The 16,461-nt window shown below is 45.1% G+C and overlaps 1 protein-coding gene across 1 annotated transcript; it reads right to left on the bottom strand.

Annotated features, from left to right (window-relative positions):
- Window positions 1-1,357: 1,357 nt before the first annotated feature.
- Window positions 1,358-3,637, bottom strand: LOC127321201 (gibberellin 2-beta-dioxygenase 3-like). Its single transcript, XM_051350244.2, has 3 exons — window positions 3,013-3,637; window positions 1,933-2,281; window positions 1,358-1,839 (listed from the first exon to the last, which is right to left on the bottom strand). Exons 1-3 carry the CDS (start codon window positions 3,462-3,464, stop codon window positions 1,603-1,605), a joined length of 1,038 nt encoding a protein of 345 aa, XP_051206204.1. The 5' UTR covers window positions 3,465-3,637; the 3' UTR covers window positions 1,358-1,602.
- Between the last annotated feature and the right edge of the window lie 12,824 nt (window positions 3,638-16,461).

Here is a 16,461-nt window from a genome sequence, read left to right on the forward strand (position 1 = left end):
CAATGCATCACCTCCCAGACCAAGTAAGAGTAGGGTACCGAATAATAGCGAATCGAGATTGAATCACATCAAATACCCGCTCGACATCCTTCCTACAAATCTCCTGATTGTATTCACAAATATCACACATCTCGGATAAATGTCATTGGTGTGGTGACCCGGTACACCACTGCATGTTGTAATGTACAAGTCGTTAGCATAACACTCACGAAACACCATTTCGTAAATATGGCGCCACTCAGTGGTACAACAGAAACATCACAGATCCAAGACTTCTTTCTCTTCATAACCAAGTAACCCGGAACCAATGATACTTTTGTCTAGTTAGAGACTTAGAGCTGTACGTGGTAGGCCGCACCCTGCACGTACATCTTTGGTGATTAGGTTAATTAAATTCACCCACTAAGGACATCTTTTTTTTTGAAACGAGGGAAACAACTTCTCTTCATCAATTGATGCATATGGTTTTTTACTATTTTATTTAAAAATAGGTTCTACAGAAGTTTACATCATGGATCGAACAAGATCGATACATGTATCAACCCATCTAGAAGCAAAGGAACACATAAAGTGACGCTATAGTAGAATGGTATCCTATGCTCAAAACACTAGTTGCACTAGATGTATATATCCCGAGCAACCATCTTCAGTCGGTTGCACCTAATATCCAAATTCTCTCACTTCTCCATTGGTTGTAGATAACACCACATACGATCTAATGTGTAGCCGGTAGAATAATAATTTGTACAAAATAAGCTGTTTTGTGTTGTTAAAGATATAGTCATTCTCCACTCATTTCATATGGACAAAGCAAAGCACAAACACCAACTCAAGTTTATACTATACCTTTTTCCGCGACCCCAAAGAACAAAGTTCTTAACAATTTTGTAATATTTTTAGGGGTGATATATAAAAAGTCATATGCACAATACACCAAACTACCTTTGATAATGGACATGATATAAATAAATGTTGTATTGTTTCCTATTGACCACAAAACAACATCTTTGCTTTTCTTAGCTAAATTATCCTTCTTCAGAACCACCTGGCGAACCACATAATAATTCTAATTTTTAGTGGTACCTTGATTTTCCAAATATATGTTCGTACAAATATCGTGTTGTCATCCATGTAGTCCAAATACTATGATCTGACCGTAAACAAATGGGATATTCTTAACTCCCAAACCAAGGCATCCGGTTCCGGTTGAGTGGTCAGTGTACATCCACTGAACGGCGAACCAGATGAAGCCATCTATCTCCTCTACTTTCCCGCTAAAGCTTGCCTAAAACCCATTTTTAGAGCCATGCATGTGAGGTTTCCAGGCTCTCGTAACATGTAAGTCGTATCTTCTGCATGAAAATTCAGAAATTGTTCGCGTAAATTATGGAGGCATTCATGCACGGTTAACAATCAAGCACACGACACAAACCACAGTACTGTGTACTCCTTGCTATATGGATCTCACACACACGTATACTAGGCCTAGCTAGGCACCTTATTAACACGACAACACCACATAATCACAAATTACTAACGAGCTGCAACCTGCGGAAGAACGCACGCACACCGGCCGCGGCACACGCAAAGGTAGCTAGCACGTCAGACTGGCCGGTAGAGGCGGCTAGTTCTCGAAGGGGCGGAGGCGGTCGTCGACGAGCCTGCCCCTGTGAACTCCCTGTACCGGCTCCGGCCGCCGCCGTCCCCCAGCAGCTGCGGCAGCGGCGCCAGCCTTGCGCCGGGCGGCGGGCCGCCCAAGAAGATCATGGACACCCTGGACCTCTCGCTGCTCACCACCACTCTGTGCTTCACGCTCCTGAACCTCCCGTTCGTCAACACCTGTCCATACAAGATCACTCAGACACTCAGTGATGCGTTCGGATTCCACACGGTGATACTAGCTAGCATCAATTACTGCAGCCTGCCACGTACCTGGAGGGCGTCGCCGACGTTGATGAAGAAGGAGTCGGCGTCGGGCGGCACGGAGGCCCAAGCGCCGTCGCGCCCCGCGATCTCGAGCCCGGTGGTGCCGTTGGAGCGGAGCACGGAGATGATTTGCGGGTCCGTGTGCTCGCCGAACCCCGTCAGCAGCCTCCCCGCCTGCTGCTCCGGCCGCGGGGCCGGCGGGTAGTGGTTCACCCGGAGCATGTTGTCGCTCTCCGGGTCCGCCACCAGCCGGGAGATCGCGTCCGCCGGCTCAATCCCGAGCCCCTCCGCCATCAGCTCCAGCAGCCCGCACGCCACCCGCCGCACCGCCGCCGCGTACTCCTCCAGCAGCTCCCTGCGTACGTACGCCAGCCGATGAGCAAAATCAGGAATCGTTTTCGGCAAAAGTGATCCCACACGACGTACGTATGGATTCGGATCTGTTCGTATGGGCTGGGATGATGATGTCAAAAAGATCAGCACGTCACCGGAGCGGCAGAAACGGCGGCGCGTCGATCGACACGAGTGCACTACGGACACGTATGCACGGAGCGCGAGATCGAAAGGAACTGATGGACCGGTCGTTACGTCGCCGCCTGAACCACACGTGAGTCAAACATCAATAATCCTAGATCTACGGACTGTTTTGGCTACAAAAGCACGTACGGACAGCAAATCTATTGGATCTGTTTGGATTTTCCTAGCTTAATATTTTTTTAGGGAATTCTACGGCTTCGTGTACGACGTGTGTCCTTTCCGTACAGACCTGGATGAATCGACTGTTGTCGCTCGGTACGGTTTGAGGTGTTGTTCTCACGGAATTAACACTAACTAGGATGATAGGACATGATGCATGCTTAGAGCTTCCTGTTACGGCATGCGTGCTAGGACGATCATTCGATCACGCATTTGAAGCATGCAGAGGTCTTAATTATCACAAACGACATGCAGAAAAGACGATTACATCCTTGATTAGGGATCTGAGTTATGCAAGCAGCAACAGCTAACTAAGCTAACCACATGTATATATGTTCTTTGTGAGGGTGCAACGAGGAGTACACACTGAATGGGTGTCCAAGGACTCACCGTAGGGGGCTACAGGGCTCGGACAACGACGCGGCGGCGGCCGCCGCAGCCGCGCACGGCAATGTCGAGAAAGGGAACGAAGCGGCCGGCACGGTCCCGGCAGAGGTGAGGCAGAGGAGCAGGTACTCGATCCACCCGAGGTCGCCGCCGTCGCCGATCTGCTTGCAGCCGTACCCGACCGGCTCCCCCGTGGCACCCTCCTTCTCGGCCTGCGGCAGGGCGAAGAACCCCGCCGCGGCCACCTCCACGGCGCGCACCAGCTCCTGCGGCACGCCGTGGCCCGTCACCCTGAAGAAGCCCTGCTCCTCGCATGCAGCAACCAGCGTGCGCGCCGCGGCGGCACGATCGGGTCCCGGCGCGGCGGACAGGTCCACGGCCCGGACATCAGCCAGCGGCGGCTGCGCCGCCGGGAGGGCAATCTGCTCGAGCTCGGCCTTGGCGAGGACCACCATGTCCGGCTGGTTTCTTCTAGCTCGATCGGGTTCAAGGAAGCAGAGAGAAAAACAGAGCAAAGTTTGAGAGCTTTCGAGTTGAGTGATACGAGCGGATCGACGTCTCGCTCTACATACAGGCGAGCCGCATCATGGGTGTACAAGTGCAATCTGAATATTCCTCGCACTACAATGAGCGGTGCAGGTTAATCCTCGCCGTTGGAGGTCGGGTCGGAAGATCCACCCGCGCAAGGTGTTGTACTCCGTACGTACGCGTGTTAGTGTGTTACATGTGTGCTATCCATGTCAGCGATGACGGATACATTCTCACATATATACACGATTGGCTGCTCGTAAGTCCTGTTTTCTCGTATCTACCGAGCCAAAAAACGGGTGTTTGGTAGACTCGGTCGCACGGAATTGCTGCAACTGAAAACTAAAGCAACCCAAATGTTGGCCACGAAGGCACACTCGATTCGGCATTTTTGCTGGGACGTGCACTTGCGAGCGCAAATGAACGGAAGGCTTTGCGCGAGGAAGTGACGCAGATGGCGGGAGCTGGAAATTGGCTCAGTGTTTACGCACGGGATGTAGCCTCATTGTCACCATCGGTTTAGAACGGAACCCACTCTACCATTGAAGGAGACGACGGCGGCGATTTAGATCTGCATCACCGGCAGCTCCTACTGGGGAGATCTCCGGCACCGCTGCGGCACCGGCTCCATCACCCTCTCCGTCTTGTGGTCCCGCGAGTGTGGGTCTCACATATCCGCAGGACCGGCGAGCCGTCTCGGCCGCCATCAACCTCTCATCCCTATATTTCTCTGGATCCTGCAGAATGAGGCCTCCGTCGAAGAAGACTATGAGCACCTATAAACATGTCCAACCTCTACAGTTAGTGCTTTACTTTGTTTGCTTAAACCTAAGGACAATTTAGCTTATACATGTGCCACATTTAAATATAAGGCCGAGTTGTTGAGGCTCTTTGTTCAAGCGGGTGCCCTCGTAGTTGTGCTTTAGGCCTGGATCATTTTGATGCTCAAGAGAGAGAGTCGTCGACATGCTAGGCCCCACATCACATATGCACAATTGTTTTAGTGTGACAGCTGAACTACATCTACAATAATGGCGACATAGAAGTTGTGAACATGTTTTGGATGAAATGGTGGCTTTTAACCAACTTGTGCACACATTAAGGTCAAGGCAGTTGCTTAGAGATATCATCCACACATGCATCGAACAACAAATGGCTATGTTCCTTCATGTTCTTGGGTATAACCAAAGATTCCGAGTAATTCACAACTCATGGAGGAGATCGATTGAGACAGCCTCTCGGTACTTTAAGGAAATCATGTATGCCATTAGAGAGCTCAAAAGAGAGATGATCAAGATGCCATGTGCAAGCACTCCCACCAAGATCAAAAATAATTACCGTTGGTTTCCATATTGCAAGATGAGCAACACTATCTTCCGGACAATTACAAACTTGTATTGCACTGATGCCTAACAATTTGTTCATGTTCATGCAGGATCGTAGTGGGGCGATTGATAGTATTCATATCACTGCAAGAGTGCGCCGAAGCCAGACTCATACTTACAAGGGAAAAAGCACTAAAGCATTCATGTGCTTGTCGTTGTCAATTTTGATATGGGGAAGTTCACATATGTTCTTGTTGGCTGGAAGGTTCAGCTCATGATGCAACGATTCTTGTTGTCGTTTTGGAGAGACATGACGGCGTCCAAGTCCGTGAGGGTAAGTTCTACCTACGTGATGCTGCATATGCTTGCTACCCTGGATAGATGCCACCCTTTAGGTAAACAAGGTACCGACGAGTGAGTTCTCATCAAGGTTCTACCCCACAAATTCCAAGGAACTTTTCGGTATTAGACACTCGCCTTAGAGTCACTGTCGAGTGGGCATTCATTGCTCTGAAGAAAAGATTTAGGATTCTTGATCAGAAGTCCTTCCACATCTTTTCCACCCATGTTAAACTAGTTCTTGCATGTTGTATTCCGCACAACTGGATCTTAGGATGGGGTTTGGATGAGTTCTCCCAGGAGGAGAATGCAGTGATGCCTCATGAGGTTGATGTGATGACCCAGCGTACCACTGCATGGTGTAGTACACAAGTCGTTGACATAACACAAGTGAAACACCGTTCCACTCATATTATATCTCTCAGAGTGGTACAACAGAAACATATGCGAGTCCAAGGTATGTCTATAGAAGTACACACGAACTGTTTACATAAGATCCACACAGCCTCCTACTTTACAGTGAGGTAAAACTTCAAATAAAGCTCCAGAAGAACGACTCGGAGTCTATCTTATAGCTAACTCATGTTTAGGAGTTAATTGGCTTGCTATAGAACTCTAGCTACTTAGGTGCTAGTATTAGGGAAAGGTTCCCTTCTATTACTAGTCTAGGTTTCCATTATAGCTGATGCAGAAGTTAACTCCATTGGCTCCTTTGATTGGATCCTTCATCTTGTTGCAGTTGACTCCTTTGTCTTCGAGTTCCACGGTAGTTTCTCCTTCGGTGTCTTGATCTAAGAAGGGGGTTCAAATGGGATAGAATGAGTACGAGCGTACTCAGCAAGTTCATATTAGGAAATAGGTGTATCATGCACTAGCTACAGCCATAGACCAGAAAGTCATAGGCCAATGCAAGTTTGCATAATCATTTCTTCAAAAGGTTGCTTTTATTCAGAAGAACTATGTCCGTCAGCCTTCACCGGTTTACTAGAACTTCATGGAGTTCCTTTCCGGCAGCGTTCAGCGATTCCAAACCGGAACGAGGGAGTGACAGGTCACGATTCATTACACTCTGCAGAGGTGTGTTGCTTTACCCATAAGAGATCTTAACCTTGGTGCCAACCGGGCGTACACCCCGTCCACACTTCCTTTGGTGTGAGGCCCGGTATAAGGTCATAGCCAATCATATTCCTCCGCTACCTCATACACCCACCCGTTGTTGCAAACTCCGACCCTGGGTCCTCGTCGGTCCACTTACACCACTTAGGGACGGACCCCGACCACGACAACAGTTCAGGTCTCTACCATGAACTCCTTCGCCGGTAGCTGCAACCCATCATAGACCGCAATACCGTGGGGACTTAGGGCTTCCCCAGCCTGCCGCTTGATCCTCGGGCGACAAGTGCCTACTGTCTCTACCGTGGGGACTTAGGGCTTCCCCAGCCTGCCGCTTGCCCCTTTGGAATACAAGTGTCTACGGTAAAGCGCATCCGTTGATATACAAGAGGTGGAAATACAATTGACTATTCCGTCCCACTCCAGATCTTATGGTTAACACGGGTATTACGGCACAAGAATCACTGGACGACATTTGTTTTTTAATCCTAGATGGATATAAACCCTTGCAATGGAACCTCCACCATATCAACACATACCATGGTTCCATTGCCCACCACATAGTCATATTCATAGTTATGAAAATAGTACTTTTGCTTTTTATGCAAGAGTGATAAGTATAGTACTTTGCAAGTAATTTGGTAAAAATACTCAAATGATATGAGCAAGCGATGAACTTGCCTTTCTTGACTGCAAGATTATGCAGGCAAAAGCTTCGATACGTGAGAACTCCAAATGCTGAAATACCATCATCGTCCGGTAAGGACAATGTTTAAAGAATTGGCAAGGATGCTATAATGCATAGTATGAGATGCAATCGTCCCGAGCGTAACCTAATCTCGATGATTTAAGATTGATGGGTTGTAAAGATTTCTTTAGGGTTGGTTGCACTTTTAGAATGGTTCTCAAACAAGGTTCTTATTAGGGTTTGGTTTTATTAACATCTTAAACAAGTGATATAAGACATCATAACAATCTTACACATAAAGAATTGTGGTGGAATAATATGTAAAGAACAGTTGTCAATTTTAAGTTCTACAGAGCATGGTTGATGATTACTTATACTATACTTCAAAAGAATAACTTTTGAAGAACATGTTAATTAAGAAATAATGAGTATTTCAAAGAAGGATTATGGCTTCTAAGGTTTGATAGACATTTGTACTTCAAAAGAATAACTTTTGAAGAACAAGTTAAATGAAAATATGAACTACTATACATAGGAGCTATGGCTTTCTAGGGTTTACTATCGAATTCATTTAGTTCACTAATAGGAACTAGTTGGGTTCTTAAATAGAATTGGTCTATATGTAGCAAGTATGAGCAGGTTTATTTCTAAGGTTGATTATGGTTATCATATCAAAGAATGATGGTCAAGGTGTTGCTATGAGTTAGGGTTTACTATGACTTCACAACTACTTAACTAGGTAATCTCTAATGGTTGCCAAGCTAAGTGGTTTATCATTTCCTAAGTAGGGTGTAGTGGGATAGGAGCATGTGTTGTGAATTGCTACACAAGATTGGTACTAGGGTTTATCATTATGGTTCTACTAGGGTTTGGTGGTTGAGGTTGATCTTAATGATATGGTATATAGGAGTGGTGATCAATGGTATTAATTCGATTAATAAGTTAGGGTTTATCCTAGGTGGCACTTAGGAAATCATATAGGTTTGAATAGGGACATGGAATGATAATCTCATGTGACTTGGTTTTATGCTAGTGGATCATGACTTGTATTTGTGGATCACATAATATGGTTCTCTATGTATGGTGACATTCACATGATCACAAATGATAAGCAACTAGGGTTTTAGAGTTACTACTAAAGTGGAGTGATCACATGAAATAATGAGATCAAGGTCCTACTCAAATTGAAACTAGGGTTTCTAAGCTATGGTATAACTCCTAAAATGATAATTGGTAATAGAGTTGTGATTACTAATTACTTTGAAACAAAATTGGTAATGGTTTGATATTTATTAATTTTCACAAGATTTAATAATTAGAGTAACTCCTATTTAGGTTTAATTAAGAATCAGGGTTTAATAATTGTTATTAGGTTTTAGAATAATTAACTTGTTAACTAAAGATGTTTAAGTAAATAAGTTTTGGATTTACCAAAATAATATTGGCTTATAATATTTTCTTGAGTTATTACTTATTTAAAGAAAATAGAAAATAATAATTTGCAAATTAAGGTTTATGAATTACCACTAATAATTGAGTTAATGCAAATATGATAAATAAAATTAATCTTAACATTTTACTTAGTTACTGAATAGTTAAAATTTAATTTTGAAACTTCACTAATTATTGAATTCAAATTGTATTTTAAATAAATGAAATGGCATAATTAATAAGGTTAAAAATAAGTGAATTTTTATTTTGACACACATTTTTGTTTTTTATTTTATTTGAATAGAGTTTATTTTTGTGAGCATTTTGATATATTATTCATAATTTTTCTGAGTTGAAATGGATTTGATATAATTTTTCAAAGTTTAAGTGATTTTCTGGAATTTGAAATAGAGCCAAAACACTAAATGTACCGGTTCGGACTCTAGTCACAGACACTGACGAGTGGGACCAGATCCAGCATGGCAGCCACGTGGGAGTGGACCAGGTCAAAATCGAAACATGGCGCGGGAGCAGCTCACCGGCGAGGCAGTCACCGACGACGCCGACGCCCCCGGCCTCCCCCGGCTATACAAGCGGGCTTAAACGAACAGGCGCGCTACTGGGAACCTAAGGGTGGCGGCGCCCCCTCCGAATGGTCATCGGAGAGTGACCGGCGGTGAGGTGAAGCGGCGGAGCTTGCAGGCTCACGGTGCGGCGACGAATTGGGATGCAATTGAACTGGACGAGCGCACTAGGCGGAAGAGAAGCTCACCCTGAGCACGTAGGGCTTGACGGCGTGGCTTGAGGTGGTCTGAAACTGTAACACCCCAAATTTCAATAAAAAGAAAGTTAGAGAATTCCTGAAAGCAAAATTTTCAAACCAACAAAAACTTTTTAAATTGCATATAGTACCATGCATAGGACTTGTGCATTTGAGTGATATGCCATGATGATTGCTATTACTTGTATTTGATATGCTCTAAAACCCTAATGTGATCATATGAAGATCACCAACTGTCAACACCCAGATTTTTAAGTCCGAGTGCCTATTATGTCATACATCGCAATCCCAGGAATATTGTTGTTGCGAGGCATAATAGTTAAGTATCACAGTCATCATTCATTACAAACCATAAGTCTTACAAATTTGGAATCACATGATCCATATTACACGAATAGTTGATCTATCGATCAACGAACACACACAAGTTCATAGTTCAACATAGCGGAAGCGTAAGATACAAGGACTCTCTAGTCCACAGGCCAACGCTTGACGTTGGAAGGCGCTTAGTTGTCGTAGGCGTCCTGCTGGTCATCTCCTTGCTCATCTTCATACTCTGGCCATTTGAATAGCCAGGGACAAAGCCGTGAGTACTTTAAGTACTCGCAAACTAATACTAATGTAAGTGCTAGACATTCTAGTATGGTTTGCTAAGCTCTAGTTTATTTGCATAAAGCTAGTTTTAGTTCACAAAGCTTGAGAAAAGCCTATTCAAGTGCTAACTAACTCAAGTGGGAACATTAGTGTCATTCCCACCATTCACGTGGTGATTTCAATTCAATTCACCACAAGTCATTTCACCATCATCCTTTTCAACATCATTTTCAAAGATATGACATCGGAAACTGTATGGCCTTTCCAACCGTCTGTAACCGTGGACGCGGCTATTCGAATAGGTTTACACTCTGCAGAGGTTGCACACTTGTGCCACAACATTTGATTTCATCCGTCGGGATTACCCCGAATCATCGTAACACAGTACGCGGATCATCAACCATAACCTTTCACTTACGAATCCTAGTATGAGCACCTCTCCCCATGAGCTTGGCCTCCCAGTGAAGACCAACTGTCAACCTGGGAACTGCACAGGGCTTGGCCGTACAATTCACCTCAACTTCACATCATTTCCCAACAATGGAGGCAGCCTCAAGCGTAACCCCTATGACGTGTGTTCAGAGGGAACCCATACTAAGACGCATAAACTTCCAGTTAAGCCCTACCCATAATCAGGTATTGTGGGGGTACTTAATAATTGGAAAGGTATCGCATTCAAACCAACAACATTGTTTTCTCAAAAATCACCATCTTCTCTTGGTCAAATTCACCTTCAAAAATCATTCAATGGAATGCTTCATCATTCCAAGGTTTCAAATTAATTTCAAATTCATATTGTTCCCATCTACAGTAGTCAAGTTTTATTTCATTAGCACTAGCTCTAAATCATGAGGGGTGCTACCTTGCTTTGCTTGGAAGAGACTAACTCACTACTCTAGTAATCAACTTGTACTTTGACCAAAGTTAACTATAAAAGTAACTCATTTAGAAAACAAGTAAAAACTTGTAATGTAAAAACTTGGGGTAGGCTTATGTAAGAAAAGGTAAGATTCATGGTGCCTTGCCCCAAGGGGCTCTGCACTTTGCAAGAATATTAGCTTGCCTTGGTAGTTCTCAAACTGTTCCTCCTCCTCCTCTTGATAGCAACCTTCTTCTTCGGCGTACTCTCCGGTGCTACCGTCTAAATTTGAATACGAGTATAATTACTCACTAATTCAATGGTTATTCCATACATCACATATAACACACAAACTATTCTATGCACACAAATAAATTAACTAGGGTGCATGGGTTGTGTGGTTTAAATAGAATTCACTTCTTTGTATTTAATATGTAAATGATAGTTTCCATAGGGTTCTTGAGAAATAATTTCCTCTCATTGAAATCTTCTTAAGATTTAATTTCTCCAACAATCATATATGAACTCATATTGACCTAAGTCAAATGTTCATCATCATCATTTGAAGAAATGATTTAAATGAGGTAGGTCACCTCATATCATTTAATATCACTACATATGATTTAAATCTCAAGTAATTCATATAAGAGAGTTTGGGACCAGGGGTCCAAACATCCCATGAATTCATGTGAGACAAGTTTAAATGAAGTATAAGACTCCTCATAATTTACTTTAATAGTTTTGGACAATATCAACTAGTTAAACTAGTCAAATGATCCATTAATTAAACTAGGGCATGATCATGCAAAGTGACCACACAATTTTATTGCATAAACAATTAGTGTAAGTCAAATGTGAGCTATTAGAGTTGGAATTAACTTAAGGTCTATTTTGGTTGATTTTTAATAATTATTTGAATAGGGAAAAGTCCCTGTCTTGTTATTTTTATCACATTAATTCTACAAAGAATCTGGTCATGGGACCAGTGGCATGTTGTATATAATTTCTCTAGCTTTCCAACAATATAAAGTTCATCAAATTTGGTTTAGCCAATTTAAATCTATTGAATTTCAAAGTGGCAGCAGTATTGAAATTCATTTGATATTATTTAAACTGGATTTGGATTAATAGGCCGGCGGGAAAACTAGTTGGGCTGAAAGATTTGAAAACGGCCCAAACCAACCCAGTCCAGCCCAACCACGGTCCACAGACGTGCGGCGCGCTGACAGGGTGGGGTCCGCCCGTCAGTGACTCAGCGTCACCGAAGCGGTACGTTTTAAAGTGGAGCGTTGGATTAGAACGCAGATCAACGGCCGTGGTTCATCGTCGTCGCCGACGAGAACCCGACGATGCGGCGGCGGCAGTAGGGGGTCGGCGGGCTAACCAGTGCTCTAGCGAGGGATGGCAGTGTGCGTGGTGAAGTTGTGGACGACGAAGGAGCTCCTGGTACCGGCGGCTCCTCCTGGAACAGCTCCAATCGACGGCGGCGACCTCCGGGTACTGGCGGCGTCGATCTTCAAATTGGAGCAGCTCTGGCGATGATTTGGTGAGTGGAGTGGTGGTTGAGAAGCAGTGAGAGGTGGGTAGTGAGATGGTGTGCTTGGTTCTGTCCAGGGAACTTCCTATTTATAGGATTGAGAGAGGGTGGCGGGGCAGTGATGCGGGCGACCATGGCGCGGCTTCTCCGGCGGCTGGTCGAGCTAGGCGTGGTCATGGCGATGCTCTACATGTCCAGGCGGTGCTACTGGCAGCGACAGCTTGGTCGGGGAGCGTCGGAATCGCTCGCGTTGCGTCCATGTCTGGCGGTGTCCGCGTCGGGGTTTCCTCTTCGTCTCCGGCGGCGGCGGGCACGGGTCGTGGTCGAGGCGTTGTCTGGCGGTGTCCAGGTGGCGCGTGGATGCTCAACTCGTCGCTAGCGGGTCCAGGGCGAGAGCGAGGTGGTGGCGCGGCGCGTGTACTGTGACGTCCGCGCACATGTCCACGCGCGACGTCACCGGCATGGTGAGCGCGTCCAGGGCGCGCGTCGTCCGGCGTGTGTCGTCCTCGAGCGTGACCATGGCGAGGCTAGGGTGGTGTAGGAGGTGCGTTGGCGTGCTGTGGCGAGGTGGCCATGGCAGAGAAGCAAGGGGAGAGAGGGGAGGTGGTCGGGCTCGGCGACATGGCCGGCATGGCCATGCCCTAGCTGCCCTCCTCCTCTCCTTAGCATTACTATGCCTCAATTAGGGTTAGAGGGGACCAGGGGACACAATGGTGTAGGTTAGGGTAGTTTAGGTGAGGTAGATTCACTATTTGCAATAGTTGCAAATAGTGCCCGAATTTGTAAATTGCAAAAATATCCAAATTTGAAAATATTCAAATGGTGAATCTTTTTGAAAAGTGAGTGTTGATATAAGTTGTATTTGACCAGAGGTGATTTGAGGTGGTGGTGGAAAAATTAGAATTCAAGAATTGGCAAAAATGGCTAAGTGGAGAATGTTGCATATGTTAAAAAGTTGTGACTTTGGATGAGCCTTGCTCATGATCAAAGATGATTTTGGCATGGTGATCTTTACCAAAGTTGTTCACCTTGATGTTGACTTTGAAATGGTGCAAAGAGTTAGCAAGAGTTGGTTTGGGAAAATTAAATGGCAAGGGCTCAAATTGGTGATCAGACTATAATTGTCCAATTTGACCATTATCATATGTGAGCTTGCTTTGTGTTTGAATTTCATTTGAATTGTGATTCTTTGATTCCAAAAGTTGTAATAAGTGTTTAATAACCTTATTCAACTAATGGTGAAGACCAAATAGGTCTAGGGTCAAAATTTATAAAAATGCCATAGGGCATATGTGAGGGTTTTTAGGGTTTTTCATTTAGTGGAAATTCTTCCTCTTTGATTTATTTGGTTGGTGATCTTAGGATGATCACATTAGGGTTTTTGAGCATATCAAATACAAGTCATAGCAATCATCATGGCATATCAATCAAATGCACAAATCCTATGCATGGTACTATATGCAAATAAAAAAGTTTTTGTTGGTTTGAAATTTTGCTTTTCTGGAATTCTCTAACTTTCTTTTTATTGAAATTTGGGGTGTTACAAACCCTTCCCCCTTACAAAAGATCTCATCCCGAGATCGAAAAGAAAGTTAGGTACTAAAGAGATCGGGGTACTCCTTCTTCATGAAGTCTTCGCGTTCCCATGTGGCTTCATCCTCGGTATGATTGCTCCATTGGATCTTCAGAAACTTGATGCTTCGGATGCGGGTGGTTCGGTAAGCTTCTTCCAGAATGCGAATCGGCACTTTGCAGTAAGTCAGATCCTTGTTGATATCCACCGATCGGTGATCGATGTTCTTGAACACTTCGGTCTTCTCCGGGACTTCAAGGCACTTCCGGAGAAGTGAGATGTGGAACACGTCGTGCACATCCGACACTTCTTCAGGCAACTCTAGTTGATAAGATACTTCTCCTCGGCGGCTGAGGACTTTGAAAGGTCCGACATATCTGGGTGCAAGCTTTCCTTTCAGCTGAAACCGTTGCATTCCTTTCAAGGGGGATACCTTGAGATAGACGAAGTCTCCGATCTCAAAGGTCATCTCCCGACGTCTCGTGTCGGTGTAGCTCTCCTGTCTCGATTGCGCCGTCTTGAGGTACTCGCGGATCTTGTGTACTTTCTCTTCGGCTTCACGAAGAACATCTGGTCCAAAAACTTGGCTCTCTCCGACTTCCGACCAGTTCAGGGGGGTACGGCACTTCCTTCCGTACAAGGCTTCAAAGGGGGCCATCTGTAGGCTGGCTTGATAGCTATTGTTGTAAGAGAATTCTGCGTAAGGCAGGCAGTCTTCCCACTTGGATCCGTATTCCAGTACGCATGCTCTAAGCATGTCTTCCAGTATCTGGTTTACTCTCTCAGTCTGTCCGTCGGTCTGAGGGTGATAGGCGGTGCTGAAATTTAGGCGAGTGCCCAGTCCTTCATGCACTTTCTGCCAGAACCTTGAGGTGAACTGTGATCCTCTATCTGACACTATCGATTTCGGGGTTCCGTGCAGGGTGACCATTCTGGAGATGTATAGTTCAGCTAACTTTGGGCCTTGATAAGTGGTTTTTACAGCGATGAAATGGGCTACTTTGGTCAATCTATCGACAACTACCCATATTGAATCATTGCCTTTGCTGGATTTGGGCAGTCCGGTGATAAAGTCCATTCCTACGGAGTCCCATTTCCATTCTGGAATCTGGAGTGGCTGTAACAGTCCGGCGGGTCATTGATGTTCTGCCTTGACTCTCTGACAGATGTCACACTTGGCGATATAGCTACCGATCTCTCTCTTCATTCCGTGCCACCAAAATTGTTCTTTCAAGTCTTGGTACATCTTGGTACCTCCGGGGTGGATTGAATAAAGGGTGTCATGGGCTTCTTGCAGGATGACTTGTTTCAAGTCAGAGAACGATGGTACGCAGAGACGTTCTTTGTACCAAAGAACTCCGGCTTCGTCTACGGTGAATCCAGGGGCTTTTCCTGCGGCTATCTATTTCTTGATTCCGTCAATGCTAGCGTTGTCTTTCTGGGCTTCCTTGATTTGACCAACCAAGGTGGGTTGCAGTTCTATGCTGGCTAGGAATCCTTCACTCACAAGTTCAAGTCTGAACTGTTCAAACTCTTGGTGCAAGCTGGGCTGTTCAGTTGCGAGCATGGAGTTTAACTGACACGGCAGTCTACTCAAAGCATCCGCTACCACATTGGCCTTGCCGGGGAGGTAGTGAATCTCCATGTCGTAATCCTTGATCAATTCGATCCATCGGCGTTGTCTCATGTTTAGCTCTTTCTAGGTGAATATGTATTTGAGGCTTTTGTGGTCGGAGTAGATCTCGCATCGATTACCCATGAGGTAATGACGCCAAACTTTCAAGGCTAAGACCACGGCTGCAAGCTCGAGGTCATGGGTTGGGTAGTTCTGTTCATGTTGCTTGAGTTGTCTTGAAAGGTAGGATACAACCTTGCCTTCTTGCATAAGCACGCATCCAAGTCCAGTCTTGGAGGCGTCGCAATATACGTCAAAGGGCTTTGCGATATCTGGCATGATCAGGATTGGGGCTGTTGTCAATCTACTCTTGAGCTGTTGAAAGCTCTCTTCGCATTTGTCGGTCCACTCAAACTTTCTGTCCTTTTTCAGCAGTTGGGTCATTGGTCGAGCGATGCTCGAAAAACCTTCTACAAATCTGCGGTAGTATCCGGCTAATCCAAGAAAAGCGCGGACCTCGGTTTGTGTGGTTGGGGCTTGCCATTCCATAACAGTTTTGATTTTGGCGGGATCTACGGCAATTCCTCCTGCAGACAAGATGTGTTCCAGGAATCCAACTTCTTCCAACCAAAACTCACACTTGCTAAACTTGGCATACAACTTGTGCTGTCTAAGGGTTTCTAGGACAATCTCCAAATGCTGTTCATGTTCCTCTTCGGACTTGGAGTAGACGAGAATGTCGTCGATGAACACAACGACAAACTTGTCCAAAAAGTTCATGAAGATCTTATTCATGAGATTCATGAAATAAGCGGGGGCATTGGTTAGTCCAAACGACATGACGTTGTACTCATACAACCCATATCTGGTGGTAAAGGCAGTTTTTGGAATGTCGGTTGCTCGGATCTTCAGTTGGTGCTATCCAGTTCTAAGATCTATCTTGGAGAAAACTCGGGATCCGGTGAGTTGATCAAACAAGTCTTCTATCTTGGGTAGGGGGTATTTGTTTTTGATGGTGACATCGTTAAGCTTACGATAGTCCGTGCATAAATGATTTGCACCATCCTTC

Source organism: Lolium perenne, chromosome 3, assembly GCF_019359855.2.
Source record: "Lolium perenne isolate Kyuss_39 chromosome 3, Kyuss_2.0, whole genome shotgun sequence".
Taxonomy (NCBI): domain Eukaryota; kingdom Viridiplantae; phylum Streptophyta; class Magnoliopsida; order Poales; family Poaceae; genus Lolium; species Lolium perenne.

Excerpts from the sequence above, each read along its gene's own strand:
- LOC127321201 (XM_051350244.2), bottom strand. The coding sequence starts at position 3,464 with ATGGTGGTCCTCGCCAAGGCCGAGCTCGAGCAGATTGCCCTCCCGGCG. Across the intron at positions 2,282-3,012 it reads GAGCCCTGTAGCCCCCTACG|GGAGCTGCTGGAGGAGTACG; the intron begins GTGAGTCCTTGG and ends GTACGTACGCAG. Across the intron at positions 1,840-1,932 it reads ACGTCGGCGACGCCCTCCAG|GTGTTGACGAACGGGAGGTT; the intron begins GTACGTGGCAGG and ends TTGTATGGACAG.